This window comes from Neoarius graeffei, chromosome 12 (genome assembly GCF_027579695.1).
Source record: "Neoarius graeffei isolate fNeoGra1 chromosome 12, fNeoGra1.pri, whole genome shotgun sequence".
Taxonomy (NCBI): domain Eukaryota; kingdom Metazoa; phylum Chordata; class Actinopteri; order Siluriformes; family Ariidae; genus Neoarius; species Neoarius graeffei.
In genome coordinates, this window is record NC_083580.1 from 74,213,365 (window position 1) to 74,234,506 (window position 21,142).

Below are 21,142 nucleotides of genomic sequence, written 5' to 3' on the forward strand. Positions count from 1 at the left end.
ACTGGTATTATTTTAGGTGATTTGTACACTGACGTGCCTTACAAAAATCATCGCTCTCGGTTTTGTGTTCAAGGTGAACTTTGAACTTTGTACATTCGCTGCATTATATGGATCACTCGAGCTGCCTTTGCATGTGTGCTTGAGCTCAGTGGTACGTCGTGGAAGTGGAGGTGCTGAACTGGACCTGGACGGAGCCTCTACAGCATGTCAAAAAGGAGACGCAACGGATCCCGCGGCCAGCATGTTCATGGTCAGAGGAAACGCAGACCTTCCACTGCTAAGGTAAGTGCAGCTTAGCTATAGGCTTCGTTATGGAGACAGTTAGAGCTTTACTGATGAAAATATACAGAGCTAAAAGTGAAAATATATACAGCTGTTGCACAAAGATATGAAGTCTTCGAGTGGTGAGTGTATATTTTTCAACATGAGAAGATAAACTTCATATCTTTGTGCCACCATGTAATGTTCTTTATATTATACGGACATAAACTTCCCCGCTCACGAGTGAGTGACTGTGACAATTTGTAAACAAACATAGCCACCAGGTTTGCGTCTTTAAATACGGAAGAGTTTAAAAGAATTTTGAAAGAGAAAGATGTGTTGAACACCCAAAAGGAATGTATAATAATAATAATAATAATAATAATAATTATTATTATTATTATTATTATTATTATTGGCTGGCTTTTTTGTGGTATGTCAGATATATTCTATTCAGCTACTCATCTTCGACTCATTCAGTATCATGCTAGCTGAATGGAATATATCTGATATACCACTCAATGCCAGCCAATATTATTTAAATAGGTCACTCAGATCTGTGATGTATTTCGGATGAAAAATGTGAGTTTTTCGACACGAGAAGATAAACTTCATATCTTCAAGTATCATCTCATCTCATTATCTCTAGCCGCTTTATCCTGTTCTACAGGGTCGCAGGCAAGCTGGAGCCCATCCCAGCTGACTACGGGCGAAAGGCGGGGTACACCCTGGACAAGTCGCCAGGTCATCACAGGGCTGACACATAGACACAGACAACCATTCACACTCACATTCACACCTACGGTCAATTTAGAGTCACCAGTTAACCTAACCTGCATGTCTTTGGACTGTGTGGGAAACCGGAGCACCCGGCGGAAACCCACGCGGACAAGGGGAGAACATGCAAACTCCACACAGAAAGGCCCTCGCCGGCCACGGGGCTCGAACCCGGATCTTCTTGCTGTGAGGCGACAGCACTAACCACTACACCACCGTGCCGCCCTATCTTCAAGTCAACATGTGATTTTCTTTGTATTATATTATATAGACACCTTCATAAACAAAAAGTGCCCCAATTTATCAAAACAATTCCTCGATTTCCTTGCAAGTGACATACAAAGATTTTTGTCATGGTTTTGGTTCTCCGGATGAAAAATATGAGTGGTGTATTTCCCAGTAAAACACTCATGTCTCTATAATATAGTTATATATACAGCTGTTTATATCAACGTGGATATATATATATATATATAAGTGAAAGTATACACAGCTGAGCTCATAAAAGTTTCCTATGATGGCACTTCAGTTTAAACGAATAAGAATTACTTGCTACACAAATAAGCTCGTAAGCTAATCTCTCAGCTGTATAGATGTAGAAACCCATCCATCCATTATCTGTAGCTGCTTATCCTGTTCTACAGGACCACAGGCAAGCTGGAGTCTATCCCAGCTGACTACGGGTGAAAGGCGGGGTACACCCTGGACAAGTCGCCAGGTCATCACAGGGCTGACACATAGACACAGACAACCATTCACACTCACATTCACACCTACGGTCAATTTAGAGCCACCAGTTAACCTAACCTGCATATCTTTGGACTGTGGGGGAAACCGGAGCACCCGGAGGAAACCCACACGGACACGGGGAGAACATGCAAACTCCACACAGAAAGGCCCTTGCCGGCCACGGGGCTCGAACCCGGACCTTCTTGCTGTGAGGCGACAGCGCTAACCACTACACCACCGTGCCACCGATGTAGAAACCATTTCAAACTATTTTTTCGAGATCTAGTTGACAAGTTTTTGAAGCATTAACCATACTCAGGATCTAAACTTTGGAGACCACTCCTGAAAATGAAATTTATTTTATCCATAATAAAACATTAATCTGAAACATACATAGACAACTTGATCTTGTGTTAAAATGAACTTATTTTCTGTTGTGACATGCAGGATGTTTCATTCAAACACAACACGTGGCCTCTAATGTTGACTCTGTGTGTGTGTGTGTTTGAATGAGATATTTGCACATCTGGTTTGCTGGTAAATGCAGAGTTGTAAAAATCCGATGAGTTACAAGGCAGAGAACCTTCACTATTTACCAAACCTTCTTCCGGTCACTTCACTCCACGTTTTTGCCCTCTTTCACCTCTCACTACACTTACTCTAAGTACACATTGCTCTGGACAGCTTGCTAGTGTGTGTTGGGAAATGGGACAGAGCAAAACTGTGGTTTGTTCACAAGATGCATTTTATTATATGTTCACCCTACTACCTGTGAACCAGGCTTTAAACTAAAATAGCCATACGTTGTAAAGATGGTGTCATTATTCTTCTTGCCTGTGCGTCACTGGTGACTCTGAGAGTGCACCCCGAACAGCTGATGGTCCAAAGGCCACTGACAACATCACAGGTCATGCACATATACAGTACCATTTATTTATTATCCATCTGTGTAGTAATTGTGATTGCAGTTTCTTATCTAAGTTCCACATACACAGTACTGTGCGAAAGTCTTCAGCACCCTGTTTTTTCTTTCATACAAACTTTGTTACAGATTTCTATTTTATGACTTCGACATTATCGAGTTAAAACATTGCAAAAACATTTTAGAGTTCCGAACGTTCGTTTTTTCCAGCACAAAATTAAATGTTACAGAAAAAAAAATTCATATCTGAGCAGCATATTCCATAAGAGAGCACTTTTCAGATTAAAAAAGAAAATATAATGAAGGCTACTGGGTTTGGGGGCAAAATTAAGAAGCAAGTGTGACAGTCAAACGTTCAGTAAAACCTACAGCTCATTTCCGCATAAAACTGCACTCATTGGACCTGAAACCACTTTTTTTTTTTAAGCAAAGCAAAATTGATGTCAAACCAAATATAGACTTTGTTTCATTTATTATGGCTTACTGTTTATAGTACTTTTTTAATGTTCAAACATTTAATTTCATTATTTTTAAGCCATTTTTGGTCTACAGCATTTCTTTACATGTACCTAAGACCTTTGCATACAGTACTGTATCTAGGACAAGAATTATATAAGTGAACACTATGTATTGTAGGCGTCGGACAGATTATTCCGTCGAATATGGAAATTGAATTCACTCGGACATTATGTGAAAGGAAATGAAAGAACTCCTTGTTCTGCCAGAAGATGAATCAATTTAAATGATTAAGTAATATTTGAGCTACACAAATGCATGGTGCCAATATTTATATATTATATATAGTATGTTGATTATCATAATCGGGATCTTATTTCTCATGGTTTCATGTGTCACACACTTACAACTGTAGTTTCCATTTAAAAACCAGAACGTCAAGGACGTAGGAGCTCATCTGACCTGCCATCAAAATAATCATGACGACTAAACAGAACTGAAATGTGACAATGTGAGAAAGGACCAACCTCCATGACAAATTATTTACAACAGGAAACTCAACAAAGGACTACATTTTGTTCCCTGAGGGAAGATCGACCCAAAACATCAATCAGAACTGAAATCAGGTGAGAAATGAGAGAGGAGATACAATTCTAATGAGAAGTCCCAAAATTCATTAAGGCGACCTAATTAGCAGTTTGTTAGCAAACATTTGACAATACAACAACCAAGGGTTGTGCAGAAGGTCTAGTTCTTTCAAACGCAACAATCGGAACTGAAATGCATTGAGAACTGAGGGAGGAGATACGATTTAACTGAAAATAAACAAATTGTTTACAAAAGGAAAATTAACAAACAAACGACCAAGTTTTGTTTATCATGGGAAGATCGACCCAAAGCAATCAGAACTGGAATCAGATGAGAAATTAGAGAGGAGATACAATTCCAGTGAGAGGCCTGGAAAATTCATTAATTTGGCCTAATTAGTAACTCATTCGCAAAGAATTTGACAAAACAACAACCAAGTTTGGTGCAGAGTGATGAGTTCTTTCAAACAAAACAATCAGAACGGAAATCCGTGGAGAACTGACAGAGGAGATTTAACTGAATTGTGGACGACAGACGGATGATGGACGCCACGCCATGGCAACAGCTCACAGCCTGATGGTCAGATGAGCTAATAACTAATGAACCTGTTTAAGATTGATTTTAATTTGAAGTTTGCTAGCTCATCAGTCCAACTCACCTTCAGATAATCCTATCTCTCTCTCTCTCTCTCTCTCTCTCTCTCGCGTAGTGAGTGATATTTTGAAGAGGAGAAACCTTTATTCGTCACATGCACACTTCAAGCACAGCGAAATTCATCCTCTGCATTTAACCCATCTGAAGCAGTGAACACACACACACACTCAGAGCAGTGGGCAGCCACACACAGCGCCCGGGGAGCAGTCAGGGGTTCGGTACCTTGCTCAAGGGCACCTCAGCCCAACGCCGCTCCACGTTAACCTAACTGCATGTCTTTGGACTGTGGGGGAAACCGGAGCACCCGGAGGAAACCCACGCAGACACGGGGAGAACATGCAAACTCCACACAGAAAGGCCCTCGCCGGCCGCTGGGCACCATCGTGCCACCCACTACAAAAGAGTCTTCTCAAGTAGTGATGTTTTTATACTACAGAAATTATATTTTATAATAATTTTGAACTATTGGCACCCGACAATTACTTTTAAGCATAACTACTACAGGCAGCACGGTGGTGTCGTGGTTAGCGCTGTCGCTTCACAGCAAGAAGGTTCTGGGTTTGAGCCCAGCAGCCGACGAGGGCCTTTCTGTGCGGAGTTCGCATGTTCTCCCCGTGTCCGCGTGGGTTTCCTCCGGGTGCTCCGGTTTCCCCCACAGTCCAAAGACATGCAGGTTAGGTTAACTGGTGACTCTAAATTGAGCGTAGGTGTGAATGTGAGTGTGAATGGTTGTCTGTGTCTATGTGTCAGCCCTGTGATGACCTGGCGACTTGTCCAGGGTGTACCCTGCCTCTCGCCCATAGTCAGCTGGGATAGGCTCCAGCTTGCTGCACAGGATAAGCGGCTACAGATAATGGATGGATGGATAATTATTACAACAATTACTGTGAAGCATTGTCTGTAAATAACAAAACTATCTTCTTAACACGTACATGCTCATACGTCATCTGCCTGATAGAGTTTCTGAAACTTTTTTTTTTAATACACAGTGAAATTCGTCCTCTGCATTTAACCCCTCAGAAGCAGTGAACACACACAAGTCAACAATGAACACACACACACATATACCCAGAGCAGTGGGCAGCGATGCTACAGCACCCAGAGAGCAGTTGAGGGTTAGGTGCCTTGCTCAACAGCACTTCAGCCATGATACAGAGCGGAGGGAGTGCTATTCATTCACTCAACTCCCCTCACATTTTTCCTGCCGGTCCCAGGAATCGAACAGGCGACCCTTTGGGCCCAAGGCTGCCACCATGTGACATGAGTGTACATGAGTGTGCATGTGACAAATAAAGGCTTCTATTAAAGACCCTGATTGTGGTTAATGGTTCGGTTAAAGTTTCTATTACCACATTTATGAAGCTCTTTCGTCCGTCTCCATGGTGATGGATGGATGAGAAATACGGTACATGGATGGCACTCACTTATACTCCAGAGAAACAGAACACTTAAAATCAACAATATGAATGTTTCTGGATGTGAGAGTGGTTCAAAATATTTTTATGACAGTTTGTTGGCGTTCATTTTCCTTCATGAATTTTTTTGAAAGAAAATATTAATTATTCTTACATGTTGGGAAAAAATAAGCAGTTTATCTCAAACTGGAGTCATTCCATGTAATATTCACACCCAATCATTTTTCATGTTCTCTTGAAAGATGCCGATTATTCTTACATTGGAATGTACAATGAAAATGCATGTTTGAAATCCATGTATCATTCTTACAGACTCTCAGGGAACCAGCAAGCTTTGCTAAAGATTCAGGCAATGATTCTGAAGTCCCCCATGTGAAGGTGACTTTAGCCCAGGCTCGGCGTGGCACTCCTGGTAAGACATCCTTTTGTGCTTGCTGGTGATGAACTTTGAAATGAAAGGCTGAAATGATGGTGTTTAGAGAGCACAAGCCTTCTGTATGTTCTCCCACAGCTCACCGACCTGTAAGGGTCTACGCTGATGGGATTTTTGACCTCTTCCACTCTGGTCATGCTCGTGCCCTTATGCAAGCCAAGAATCTGTTTCCTAACACGTGGTTGATCGTTGGAGGTGAGCTTCAGATGCACAAGTATACTCACAGACACATCTATCTTCTACATCTAATGTAGAGACTGGAGGACAGGAAAGGAAAGGAAAGGAAAGGAAAGGAAAGGAAAGGAAAGGAAAGAAGAAAATATAATTAAAAGTAATTCCACGAAATCAAGTCGTACATGAGCTGATAGCCGACGAGGTGCGTTGCACTAAGTTGGCTATAAGCCATAATACGACAAGATTGAGTGGAATAACTGTTTTATTCTATCCACATTCACTGGATTTTGAAAAACAGAGCATTTTTATTTTTATTTTTTGCAAATTCGATAAATAAAAACTAGTGCTGTCAAGCGATTAAAATATTTAATTGCGATTAATGTCGCGACTGTCATAGTTAACTCGCGATTAATCGCAATTTAATCGCACATTTTTGTCACATGAAAAACCATTGTAAATTCTCTTATCAGCATAAAAAAGTGAATGGGCTTGCTGACCGTTCGAACTACGGGGGTACTCGGGGGATCCGAGATCCCCTGAAACAGACATGAGATCCCTTGAAAACATGATTTGGGAAATGTTGGGGGGGGGGGTCTCTAAAATATTGGCAAAATGATGTTTATTGACATAGCAATCGTGTGTAACAGGAAGCATTTGCATATCCGAAGTGAGCGCGCGATGGAGAGCCGAGCTCTGAGACAAGCGCAAGCACCCCCAAGGGAAAAAAAAAGGACCCCCCGAAAATATCGGCATAGTTCGAACACTGGTTGTACCAATGTTTTTTTTTTATTGCAGAGCATAACACGTTTTGTCACAGCCACTGCAAAGTGGGGCTGGAGCCGCCGATGGGAAAACGAAACTTAAACCGAGCACCGTGGCTCTTTGGGGGAGGGCAGAGGACTCTGGCTGTGCGGGGCGTGGCATCATGTCACAGAGCATTAATCTCGCGATAAAAAAATTATTGCCGTTAAAATTGAGTCAAGTTAACTCGTTAATAACGCGACATTTTTGACAGCACTAATAAAAACTTTATACAAAACGTCCGACAAAATAATTTCCACTCAGAATGTAAACAAACCGGCGAAATGACAGGAATTTGTGAAACATACGACAATAATAATTCTTGAAAAATTTAAAAAAGATACGTTCTTATCATCAAATATTTTTATTCCATATTTTGTTGCTTTTTTTGGTATTTTTTGGGATTTTGTTTCTGAGTAGAGTTTTTATTTCGTCCTCGGTTGGCTCAGCAACACGTGCCGCCATTTTCTTTTCTTCTTTTTTTGGTGGTTGGCAAGCCAACTTAAAGGTGCATTACTGCCCCCGACTGGGCTGGAGTGTGGAACAGGAGCTATTGGAGGGAAAAAAACTATATCCTTTTAGCTATTTCTGTTTCTTTTAAATACTTGATAACAAAGTGATATATCTGAATTGATGCGCGCCGCCATTTTGCTTTTATCTACTCACGGTATATGAGCTGATATCCTAGTAGTAGAGTAGCCAATCAGAGCGTGTGATTGCTCATATCCAGTGAATGTGGATAGAATAATTCCTGATAAACTATTTTATTAGTACCAGGTAAGAAGATTTCATCCCTGCTCATGATATATACTGGGGAAGAAGGAGGACCAGTATGACACAAAGCGTGTGTGTGTGTGTGTGTGTTTGGGAGGGTGTTGGGGTGGAGGATGTTCAAATCCCTATCTTAATAATACTATTATTACCAATCTTACTTGTGACATGTGGTTTGTTGAAGCAGAACACAAGTGTACACACTCAGCGTATGCTTTAATATGGACAATCCAATAATCTTAATCATCTTAATCTTAGCATGGCTTAAAAGAACGATCCATATTTCTAAACGATAATCCGAGCAAGATTTGGAAAACTGTAAAGAAAAAAAATACATGAATAAACAATGGTCAGGACTGTATGACACGCCTGGAAAGACTTCGCAACAAGAAATAGGTATATTTAAATTATTTAAGACTGTTTAACGCTGAACAGGTGAACAGAATAGGATAGCTAACCAACAGGACAGGACAGGACAGGGGCTGAGACAGGACCAAAATTAAAACAATGGCACATTTCAAAACAAACTAGAGCACATGAAGACGTGAGGACAATAACAAGCAGTGCTCGGTGTGCTGGGAATTCACTCTTAGAGGAGAAATTTCAGACTTGACATAATGCACCAAACGTAACCATTTGTATACTGTATGTGTGTGTGTGTGTGTGTGTGTTTCAGTTTGCAGTGACAAGCTGACGCACAAGTGTAAAGGCTACACAGTAATGACCGAAGCCGAGCGTTATGAAGCTCTTATACACTGCCGCTATGTAGACGAAGTGGTCCGTGATGCCCCATGGACCATCACGTCCGAGTTCCTGAAAAAACACAAGGTCAGTAGTGTGTGACCCAATCATTTAACAGTTATTCCACAAAATCGAGTTGTACGAGATGATAGCTGATGAGGCGCATAGCACTGACTTGGCTATAAGCCATGTACAACAAGATTGAGTGGAATAACTGTTTTATTCTATCCACATTCACTGGATTTTGAGAAACAGAGCATTTTTATTTATTGCAAATTTGATAAATAAAAACTCTATACAAAACGACTGACAAAATAATTTCTGCTTAGAATGTAAACAAACCGGCGAACTGACAGGAGCAATTTGTGAAAAATGTGATAATAATAACAATAATTCTTGAAAAATAAAAAAGATAAGTTCTTGCGATGAAATACTTTAATTCCATATTTTGTTGCTTTTTTTTTGTATTTTTGTGGTTTTGTTTTCGAGTAGAGTTTTTATTTTGTCCTCAGTTGGTTCAGCAACACACTCTGCCATTTTCTTCTTCTTCTTTAGGTTTTTTTTTTGGCAAACCAACTTAAAGGTGCATTACCGCCGCCGACTGGGCTGGAGTGTGGAACAGGAGATACTGGGAGGGGGACGACTATATTCTTTTAGCTATTTCTGTTTCTTTTAAAAGCTAGACGGTCTTTCAATTTCATAAAATCAGTGAAATTTAGTTCCCTCTGAAACTTGGTCGTTGTGGTATATGTTTATTTTTATAATATCTAAAAAAAACTGGGCCATTCTGTGGCTGGGAAGTTATTTAATTTGAGGGGATTAAAGCAAATAATGTGCATGAAATCGCTCGCTTTGTGCAGTCAAGCAGACAGAGGAAGTCCATGTGTCTGTGCATGCGCAGGTTTCCCTTTGAGCGTGCACTGACAGTTCCATCATTCTGTCACTAAACGAACAGCTGATCACACCGAGGTGCTCGCCGAGCGCCGATATTTATTAGTTTGATATTTCCTGTGTTTCCTTTCCTTCGTATATAATATAACGTCTTTTCTTCTCACTTTCCGTTACTGTAGTCGATCTTTCACGTTTCATTCGCACACTCATGTACTCTATTTTTCTCTGCTGTTTCAAATTTGAATCCCACAATGCCTTGCGTGAACGGGGAAAGCCCACCACGTCATGCATGATGTAGTATCTTGAATCGGGTCATGGTGAAGCAGGGAAAAATAGTGGAGAATTTTGGGCCATGTGGCCCTAAAGTCATTAATTGTTCTATTTAAATAATAATAATAATAATAATAATAATAATAATAATAATAATAATAATAATAATAAAATTGGAAGTCTGTGATTCGAATTCAGTAGCTTTCGGTCTATTAAACAAAAATAATTGGGTGTTGGGGAAAATTCTTTTTATGACCTAAACTTAAAAAATCTGAAAGGCAGTCTACCTTTAAATACTTGATAACAATATATCTATATATCTATATCTAACTTGATGCGCTCCGGTAGCCAATCAGAGCGTGCGATTGCTCATATCCAGTGAATGTGGATAGAATAAATTCCATTTTAAATTAAAATCATCACCTTATGAGCACAAAGCCCAAAGTCTGCTGCTCTTTAAAAAAATCCTCACAAATACTTAGTCTAAATGTTCTTGACTGCAATTAAAACCTGTAATAATATCTTTGTTCCGCAGATTGACTTTGTGGCCCATGATGATATCCCATACACTTCTGCAGGATCAGATGATGTGTATAAACATATCAAAGCAGCAGGTAAGACCAAGCAGGAAACCATATTAATGAGCATAGTGTAGGAGGTGAACTGTAAAGGAATCAACTGTACTGATTTCATTTTTTTTTGTATGGGTTTTAGGAATGTTTGTAGCAACACAAAGGACAGAAGGCATTTCTACCTCAGACCTCATCACGCGCATCGTCCGCAACTACGACATCTATGTGAGAAGAAACCTGCAAAGAGGCTACACAGCCCGAGAATTGAACGTTGGCTTTATCAATGTAAGAAAACTGAACTAGGCATCTAATTAATTTGCACTAGCAGCACTGGTGCAAATGGTTACTCTCACTCAGGATCTTTCTACTTTATTATGCTTATTGTTCTTATTATTCTCCTAACATTTTTAAGTCGCTATTTCTCCCTCAGTTTTCAACCGATCATCACCAAATTTCACATGAAGAATACCTCTAGGCTGAATTACATTGCTCTGACTTTTGGTGCTGATCTGGATCACCGAACTGGAATGATCCATGAAAAATGAGATTTTTTCCTCACTATGTGTCATTCTGTATCTCTTACCATTCCGGATCTATAGGGTACGGTGACCAGACGTTCCGGTTTGTAACAGCTAATGCAAAATCACTGTGACTTTAGTCACAGTCTCTATCTATTTCTGTGCTAGATGTCATATGCACTTTGAGTTTTCCAAAATTTCCACCCCATAACATCCCACTTCCTGTCTAACATTACAGTAGGCATATCAGACGCTCACTGGCCGTGCTGTGAAAATTGTCCATGCAGACGCTCGTCTAAGTTTCCAAATCTGTCATTGCTTAAATCTTGAATATTTTCTATCGTGAATACTCTCATTAAAAAGCTTATAATTTCTGCTTTCCAAAGAAATGCATCTGGTTAAGATCTGTCCAGTACTTTGGGAGTAACGGCAGGTTGAAGTCGGTACAACAGAGTAAAAACTCTGCTCGCGTGATGTCAGGAAACTGCCAGTGCTTTTCTTTTTGGGTCACGGGAAAGTGGTCAGGCTCTCTCTCTCTTCTGATCAGTTTCCAACTGGATTACTCATCAATATCAATCAGATAATGTTTATTTATAGAGATGTTCTCTCACTCTCACTGTTTCTGATGAAGTATTCAGGAAAATTTTCCGTCTGCTAGTTTTGATGTTATGACTCAAGGAAGACTTTAAAGTGAGTTTTCATAGCTTTGCCTACTTATTTTTTCAAATCAAACTGATTCTTGGAAATAAATAACTGTTTTAGAGTATAACTGGAGTTGTTTTGATGAACATTTTTGAGATCTTAGTGGTCAGAATGATATTTTAAAAAACCGGAAGTCAGAAACACGAGTGTCAATTTCAATTCGGTTAAATGGAATTGTTTATTGGATGTGGATCAGACAGTTTTTTCGAGGTTCGTCTTGAAAGCTGTTCATATTATCATTTATATGCTTTCATATAAACACTAGTAGGCCCTACTTTTGAGAAATACAAAGCCCTACAGAGCACAAAGAGGGGATTAGAAATAATCTTTTACTACTTTTTATTGAGTTTACCGATTTAATGTTTTAACCTAATTGGCATAATAAATACTAATTCAATACTTATTTGCATTATTTGTTTTTACTAATTTTTCAAACTTTGTATTCAGTATACAATCATCTATGTTCCTGCCAATTTCCACGTAAATATCTTGAAAAATAGAAATGCTATTAAGAAAAAACATTTGATCTCATTGGTTAACTAGAAAAGCACTCGGAGAGTGCAGACCTCCGCCAAGAATCCTTTAAAAAATTCCGGGATCCAGAAGGTGATCCGGATCACCGCCAAAATTTAATGGATTGTTACTTGTGCCCAGTCACACCTCTGGAAAAAATTTCAGAGCAATCCGTTCATAACTTTTTCCGTAATGTTGCTAACAGACAAACCAACAAACAAACCAACGCTACCGAAAACATAACCTCCTTGGCGGAGGTAATGAGGCCCATTTTGGACCATGTGATCCTCATACAGAATATTACGGCCATTTCTAAAATTAAGCCGTTTCTTCAATCTTTGACTTGTAATATCTCAAGAAAGGATAAACATACTTTTTTACAGAATTAAAATATGTTGTTCTGGATTCAATTCTGAATTCAATGAGAGAGTTTCAAGCAATTTGGATTGAATTTGTATTTTCACCTGATATGCCTAATTACAGGAGAAGAAGTATCGTCTGCAGAACCAGGTGGATAAAATGAAAGAGAAGGTGAGAACAGTGGAAGAGAAGTCGAAACACTTAGTGCACCGTGTGGAAGAAAAAAGCCATGACCTGATACTGAAATGGGAAGAGAAATCGCGTGAGTTTATAGGAAACTTCCTGGAGCTCTTTGGCCCTGATGGACCATGGGTGAGTGTCTGAAGCATTCATTACAATCCTGTATGGACTAAATACAGTCATATGGGAAACAGAAAAAGAATTTATAATTTAAAAAAAAAATACTGTGCACTCTTTCCCCAAAAGCATATGATCCAGGAGCAGAGCGGCCGTGTGCTCCAGGCTCTGTCTCCGTACCAGTCGCCTCGGACCTCGCCCAGCAGCAGTCCCACAAGAGGGCGCTCTCTCTCACCTCCAACCTTCTGAACCCTACCACACCTCTGCACCGCCTTCAGCTAAAACAGGCTGCAGCAGCAGCAGACAGGGAATGCGAAGGCATGATGAGCAAATTTCAATCCACCATCCGACACAACTCCCATACTCAAGAACTGAAATCCAACACACACACCTCCTTATCAAACCTGTCAAAGCATGTCTGCTGCGTTCCACCGTTTTATTCACTGCCTAATTACAAATTACACCACTTTATTTATTTGCATGTCATTTTAAAGTTATACACATTACATCTTCCATATACACTCGCCAACCATGTTGTAGAACATGGTTGTACAACCATGTTGTAGAACATGTACAACCATGTTGTAGAAAGTTATGGATACCAAACCTTCTACGCAAACAGAGTTGGTGAGATCCAGAGCAGCACTGACATCCGAGATTGGTGGTGGATTCCAGGTGCCGAGAACATGTACAACCATGTTCTCACATACACTTGACAGTGAAAAGTTGTAGAACATGTACAACCATGTTGTAGAACAATAGGCATTTATTCATACATTTATTTTTATGTTTGTATGTTTAAAGGTTTTTCACCTTCAAGCTTCTGCTTCTACTTCTACTTCTGATTCTGGTTCTACTTCTACCTTTTCTTCTGGAAAAACCCCACTACTACCACAATTCTACTATAACGTCAGCTCCACTGAAAACCAATAAAAGACAAGACGAGTGGAATCCTGTGTCCGAGTCCTTCCCTTTCAAGTGTGGGAAACCCTGATGCTCACATACACTTGACAGCCACTTTATTAGATACACCCCTCCATACACGTGCTGTTTTATTTTATGCAGTTCTCTAATCAACCAATCACTTTACAGCAGCACGATGCATCAAATCATGCAGATACAAATCAAGAGCTTCAGTTAATGTTCACAATGTTCAAACATCAGAATGGGAAAAAATTGTGATCTCAAAATGTGACTTTCTTTCACTGTGCCACGGGTGTTGGTTTGAGCTACACAACAGTCTCTAGAGTTTACACAGGATGGTGCAAAAAACAAAAAACACTGAGTGAGTGAGTGAGTGAGTGAGTGAGTGAGTGAGTGAGTGAGTGAGCGAGTGAGCGAGTGACCAACAGTTCTGTGGGTGGAAACAAATGCCTTATTGGTCAGAGAGGTCAGAGGAAAATGGCCAGATTGGTTTAGGAAGGATATAGTAACTCATAGCAACTCATTACAACCATAGTGAGCAGAAAAGCATCTCAGCATGCAAAAGCAGAAGACCACACTGGGTTCCACTCCTGCAGCCAAGAACAGGAATCTTAGAATCAAGAACAGGTTCCTATTAAAGTGGCCTGTGAGTGATATTTCCTGTTTTTCTCAGAGACGCCATAAAATTTCAACAATCAATCCCCAGCTTAATTTTGTACCCATTATTACTGTATGTATTTTATAAAAATGTTATAACTCAAATCCATCCTTACACAATATTTAGCTGTAATAAAATGTCAATGTCTTTTCATGAACATTTGCATTTTTATAATGCACATTAAAAACAAATTGGAGTCACTGTACGTAACAATACATACGAGACCACTGGTGACGGCGTAGCGCACTCCGGCCCCGTCTAGTCCAGAAGGAACGAACTAAAGTAGGCCATCTTGCACAATAAATGTTGCACACTATATACAAGCTACATATACAAGCTATATCCACCCTAGGAATACCGACCTATTTGCCAGAAAGAATCCAAAATGGCAAGGAATTGACCGAGTTGAAGTGATTTTTGTTGAACTGCTGTTGAATTAAGGCTTACTTAGTCCATAACTTCATTAATAATTGTAATGAAGCAAATCTGGGTAGAAGTTCTATGCACCCTAGGTTCCCCTATCTTCATGCCAGAAAGAATCAAAATTGGTGAAGAATTGAGGGAGAAGAAGTGATTTGTGTGGAAACTGCTCGTTAGGGATTAATTAATATTACTCCATATCTTCATTATTAATTGCAATTATTCAAATTTGTGTAGAAGCTATTATATGCACCCTAGGCAGACCAACCTTCCTGCCAAAAAGAATAAAAATCAGTGAAGAATTGAGAGAGAAGAAGCAATTTTCGTGAAATGTGAACGACGACAGACGGATGGATGACGGACAACACATGAAGGCATAAACTCATCACCTGTCGGCTTTACTCATGATACTGTATTGTACTGATTCCTATTGTATAATGGAGTTATTTAATAGACAGAGCAGAGCAGTTATATATATATATATATATATATATATATATATATATATATATATATATATATGAGGTCGTGGTGGCAAGGTGATGTAGTGGTTAGCGCTGTCGCCTCACAGCAAGAAGGTCCGGGTTTGAGCCCCGTGGCCGGCGAGGGCCTTTCTGTGTGGAGTTTGCATGTTGTCCCCGTGGGTTTCCTCCGGGTGCTCCGGTTTCCCCCACAGTCCAAAGACATGCAGGTTAGGTTAACTGGTGACTCTAAATTGACCGTAGGTGTGAATGTGAGTGTGAATGGTTGTCTGTGTCTATGTGTCAGCCCTGTGATGACCTGGCGACTTGTCCAGGGTGTACCCTGTCTTTCGCCCGTAGTCAGCTGGGATAGGCTCCAGCTTGCCTGCGACCCTGTAGAACAGGATAAAGCGGCTACAGATAATGAGATGAGATGAGATATGAGGTCATCAGCAGTGTGTAGTCATGTGATACCGGTATGTGAAATTGTGTGGTAGCCAGGGAGAATGTACTCCATAATGAAATTGACATTTTCTACTGTATAAAATTTCAGGTACAGATTTTCTTGAACTAAATGTTTTTCTTTTTCATGAAGGTTGGTTATTCCCCAAAAGGAGAATGAGAAAAGGCCGAAAATTACATTTAAAAAGCTTCTATTTCTGCTCCACTGTAAAACACAAAAGCACTGATTGTCTGAAAGAAAATGCTGTTCAGTGATCTCATTTGCATTTAATTTAATATACAATAAATACAATATTTAAAAAAAGCACTCATCTTTATGCCATCTTTATTTATAGTCTATAATCATTTTTGCAACCATGTTTGTTAAACTAGCTCTTTCTCTAACCCATGTGATCTCTGCAGAAAAACTTTTCCAGAATTCCAGCGACATCCGAAGGGTTTTCCCAAATCACCACACATACTACATAACTTATTTATAATTTTTTTAAAATTAAAATATACAAAAGTGACATGATTATAAAGTTGATGCAAATACACACCCATTTCTTACTAGAGGATTAAAAAACCACACTGCGAAGACAAAACAAATCCACAATTTCTTCAAGTTCTGTTCGATCTTGTGCTGAAAAATCTCTCAACATAACAAGTGATGGGTTCTGCATGCTTTCTAGCTACAGAACGAATTTGTGCTGACATTTTATGACTCATTACAGTATGTGCAGTGTTTCTTGATAAGAGGCTCCATGAGCTATAAACATTGATTTAAAAAAAAAAAAGAATGAATCAGTAATGTATTAAGTACATTATTAAGTGATTAGCAGGTGGTATGGTGGTGTGGCAGGGTTCAGGGTCCAGGTTTCATACTTGCCAACTTTTCAAAATTCTCATGGGGGAGAAAAGTGCGTGAACGACATTTTCAATTGGACGAGGGTATGATGCGCGGTTGAAATGATAAAAACAGTGGATCCCAATTAATTGCAAACCATTTGAAATTTATACAATTAAAGAGTTTTTGAATTGTTGATTTTGTTCTATCAATTACTATAGGTTATGGGATTCATGTATCAGGCATGAGAGAGCTCAGAGTGAAAAATCTGAAATAATACTCGTCTTGAATTTTAATATAACAACAATGAAAGGGAAGTCTTAAATCAGATTTTTAGCTGAAAAATCTCATGCCTGAATATTGTATACATACAGAGACCCACAGAAAATAACACAAGTGATGCTTTGGAAGAATGTTTATAATTTCTTAAAATAGTCACAGTGAAGGCGGCACGGTGGTGTAGTGGTTAGCACTGTTGCCTCACAGCAAGAAGGTCCAGGTTTGAGCCCCGTGGCCAGCGAGGGCCTTTCTGTGCAGAGTTTGCATGTTCTCCCCGTGTCCACGTGGGTTTCCTCCGGGTGCTCCGGTTTCCCCCACAGTCCAAAGACATGCAGGTTAGGTTAACTGGTGACTCTAAATTGACCGTAGGTGTGAATGTGAGTGTGAATGGTCGTCTGTGTCTATGTGTCAGCCCTGTGATGACCTGGCGACTTGTCCAGGGTGTACCCCGCCTTTCGCCCGTAGTCAGCTGGGATAGGCTCCAGCTTGCCTGCGACCCTGTAGGACAGGATAAAGCGGCTAGAGATAATGAGATGAGATGAGTCACAGTGAATGAAAGTATTATTTGATTGTATCAAATGTGTTTTCCTTCTGTAAGCTCATGTAAAAATACAGAGAACTATATCATCATATATACACTACCGTTCAAAAGTTTGGGGTCACTTTGAAATGTCCTTATTTTTGAAAGAAAAGCACTGTTCTTTTCAATGAAGATCACTTTAAACTAATCAGAAATCCACTCTATACATTGCTAATGTGGTAAATGACTATTCTAGCTGCAAATCTCTGGTTTTTGGTGCAATATCTCCATAGGTGTATAGAGGCCCATTTCCAGCAACTATCACTCCAGTGTTCTAATGGTACAATGTGTTTGCTCATTGCCTCAGAAGGCTAATGGATGATTAGAAAACCCTTGTACAATCATGTTAGCACAGCTGAAAACAGTTTCTCTCTTTAGAGAAGCTATAAAACTGACCTTCCTTTGAGCAGATTGAGTTTCTGGAGCATCACATTTGTGGGGTCGATTAAATGCTCAAAATGGCCAGAAAAATGTCTCGACTATATTTTCTATTCATTTTACAACTTATGGTGGTAAATAAAAGTGTGACTTTTCATGGAAAACACAAAATTGTCTGGGTGAGCCCAAACTTTTGAACGGTAGTGTAAATTAAATAAAATGTTCATAAGATTTAAACAAAATAGTAACAATTCAATTAAATAAATACTGCAGTGTCTTAGTACGACTAAAATGCATCTCTCTCACTAAACACTTTCCAACAGAACTTTTAAAAAGCACTAGAAATCCTATCAAAATCCTATCGGAATGCATCAAAGGAATTTGCTCATTTGCAAACTTTGACTGAAAGTTTTCAAACAAAATTTAAAAAAGGCACAAAAATACTACCATACTATCAAAATATACTCCACAAAGAAATTCACTCGAATGCAAAATCTTAGTACTACCAAAATACACTCACTAGTCATCTTTCACTTAAAACCTCAAAACTCTATCAAAATCAATCACTTTCCAGATAATTCACTTGTAAACTTTCACTTAAAACTTTCAAACATAAATTCAAAATAGCACTAAGACATGACCACACTATTCAAATACACTCACCAAACAAATTCTCTGTCATGCAAAATTTCACTAAACACTTTAGAAGTTGTACAGTTTGTTTCTGAAATGGTATGGAAGACTAGTTTAATTTCACACTCGAATGTCCATTATATTCTGATTTAAGGTATCTTTACCTTAAAATGTGTAACTGCCACTGTAAAAAAAAATAGTTGAGAATACTTGAAATTTCAAGGCAACCGTCTGCATTAAGAATTTTATGTTTTATGATGTGCCCATGATAATCCAAACTATGATAAAACTGTTATCTTTATTAAGAATTCTTAATTAAGTCAATTTTCAATTCCTCATTCTGCCAACATAGATTTCTCTTTTTGCTGAACAGTGGCATTCACAGTAGTGCAAAAAGGCAATTGAGGTTATCACAATTTTTTTTTTTAGATTTTTTGGGGGCTTTTTTCACCTCTATTTGGATAGGACAGCATAGAGACAGGAAATGAGCGGGAGAGAGAGAGACGGGGAGGGATCGGGAAATGACCTCGGGTCAGAACCCAACCCGGGTCCCCGGATTTATGGTATGGTGCCTTACCCACCTGAGCCACGACACCCCTGAGGTTATCACAATTTATCATTAAACTATACATGCCTTTTTTCATTGTTCTACACAATTACAAAACTTCAATATTGAAATAAAGTTTTTAAAACCCACATTGCGGGTATGGCGTTGTGGCTCAGGTGGATAAGGCGCCATACCATAAATCCGGGGACCCGGGTTCGATTCTGACCTGAGGTCATTTCCCGATCCCTCCCCGTCCCTCTCTCCTGCTCATTTCCTGTCTCTACACTGTCCTATCCAAATAAAGGTGAAAAAAGCCCCCCAAAAAAGTCTGATAACCTCAATTGCCCTTTTGTACTACTGTGAATGCCACTGTTCAGCAAAAAGAGAAATCTATGTTGGCAGAATGAGGAATTGAAAATTGACTTAATTAAGAATTCTTAATAAAGATAACAGTTTTATTATAGTTTGGATTATCATGGGCACATCATTGGCAAAACATAAAATTCTTAATGCAGACTGTTGCCTTGAAATTTCAAGTATTCTCAACTATTCTTTTTTTACAGTGTGGTCGAACATTTGCTTATCCATGGAAATTCATTCTCCCATGCAATCTGGTATTTGCATTCATATTTTTGCTGTTTGGTATTGGGTTTAGTGGCCATGATGAATGACTGCTTGTAAAAAATGTTGGACAGCCTGGGTCAATCCTACATTACGGAAGTGACTGTCATTCTGTTCGTTGATTGGTTAAAAATCAGTTGATGTCAGCAGTGTTTCTCATACGATTCTCATCTCATCTCATCTCATTATCTCTAGCCGCTTTATCCTTCTACAGGGTCGCAGGCAAGCTGGAGCCTATCCCAGCTGACTACGGGCGAAAGGCGGGGTACACCCTGGACAAGTCGCCAGGTCATCACAGGGCTGACACATAGACACAGACAACCATTCACACCTCACATTCACACCTACGGTCAATTTAGAGTCACCAGTTAACCTAACCTGCATGTCTTTGGACTGTGGGGGAAACCGGAGCACCCGGAGGAAACCCACGCGGACACGGGGAGAACATACAAACTCCACACAGAAAGGCCCTCGCCGGCCCCGGGGCTCGAACCCAGGACCTTCTTACTGTGAGGCGACAGCGCTAACCACTACACCACCGTGCCGCCCCTCATACGATTCTGATTGGACATAATGGGGAGTATTTTTAACTTGGCGGTAGGGATTTCCCCAAACCGGGAGATTATCCAGTTTTTAACAAATATGATCGGGAGGCGGGAGACGGAGGCTAAAATCGGGAGCCTCACGCCAAAATCGGGAGGGTTGGCAAGTATGTGGTTTGAGCCTGAGCTCAGGTTTGGAGTTTCGCATGTTCTTCCTGTGTCTGTACAGGTTTCCTGTGGGACTCTGACCTCCCAAAAATATGCCTATAGGTAGATAATCCATGCTAATTTGTGAGTGACTGTGTGTGTGTGTGTGTGTGTGTGTGTGTGTGCGCGCGTGTGTGTGCACGTGCATGTTCTTTCAATAGCAATAAACTGGCATCCCACTGAAGCTGTATTCTCACCTTCACACCCAGTGTGCCTGGGATCAGCTCTGGATCCACCACAACCCTTATAAGATACCCAGGATAAAGCAGTTACTGTAAAGTGTGTCATGATGTAACTGTACAGTGGTGCTTGAAAGTTTGTGAACCCTTTAGAATTTTCTATATTTCTGCATAAATATGACCCAAAACATCATCAGATTTTCACACAAGTCCTAAAAGTAGATAAAGAGAACCCAGTTAAACAAATGAGACAAAAATATTATACTTGGTCATTTATTTATTGAGGAAAATGATCCAATACAGATCTGTGAGTGGCAAAAAATATGTGAACCTCTAGGATTAGCAGTTAATTTGAAGGTGAAATTAGAGTCAGGTGTTTTCAATCAATGGGATGACAATCAGGTGTGAGTGGGCACCCTGTTTTATTTAAAGAACCGGGATCTATCAAAGTCTGATCTTCACAACACATGTTTGTGGAAGTGTATCATGGCACGAACAAAGGAGATTTCTGAGGACCTCAGAAAAAACATTGTTGATGCTCATCAGGCTGGAAAAGGTTACAAAACCATCTTGAAAGAGT

General features: G+C 39.8%; 1 protein-coding gene across 1 annotated transcript; it reads left to right on the forward strand.

The window, feature by feature from the left end:
* The first annotated feature begins 204 nt into the window (after window positions 1–204).
* pcyt1bb (phosphate cytidylyltransferase 1B, choline b) lies at window positions 205–13,094 on the forward strand. The gene is made up of 8 exons (XM_060935223.1): window positions 205–282; window positions 6,115–6,214; window positions 6,314–6,430; window positions 8,658–8,809; window positions 10,419–10,497; window positions 10,598–10,740; window positions 12,672–12,860; window positions 12,975–13,094. Exons 1-8 carry the CDS (start codon window positions 205–207, stop codon window positions 13,092–13,094), a joined length of 978 nt encoding a protein of 325 aa, XP_060791206.1.
* Window positions 13,095–21,142: the final 8,048 nt, after the last annotated feature.

What these genes read in the sequence shown, in the direction of transcription:
- pcyt1bb (XM_060935223.1), top strand. Translation starts at nt 205, where the DNA reads ATGTCAAAAAGGAGACGCAACGGATCCCGCGGCCAGCATGTTCATGGT. An exon ending in CACGTGGTTGATCGTTGGAG is followed by an intron (nt 6,431 to 8,657) that starts GTGAGCTTCAGA and finishes TGTGTGTTTCAG; the next exon opens with TTTGCAGTGACAAGCTGACG. An exon ending in TTGGCCCTGATGGACCATGG is followed by an intron (nt 12,861 to 12,974) that starts GTGAGTGTCTGA and finishes TTTCCCCAAAAG; the next exon opens with CATATGATCCAGGAGCAGAG.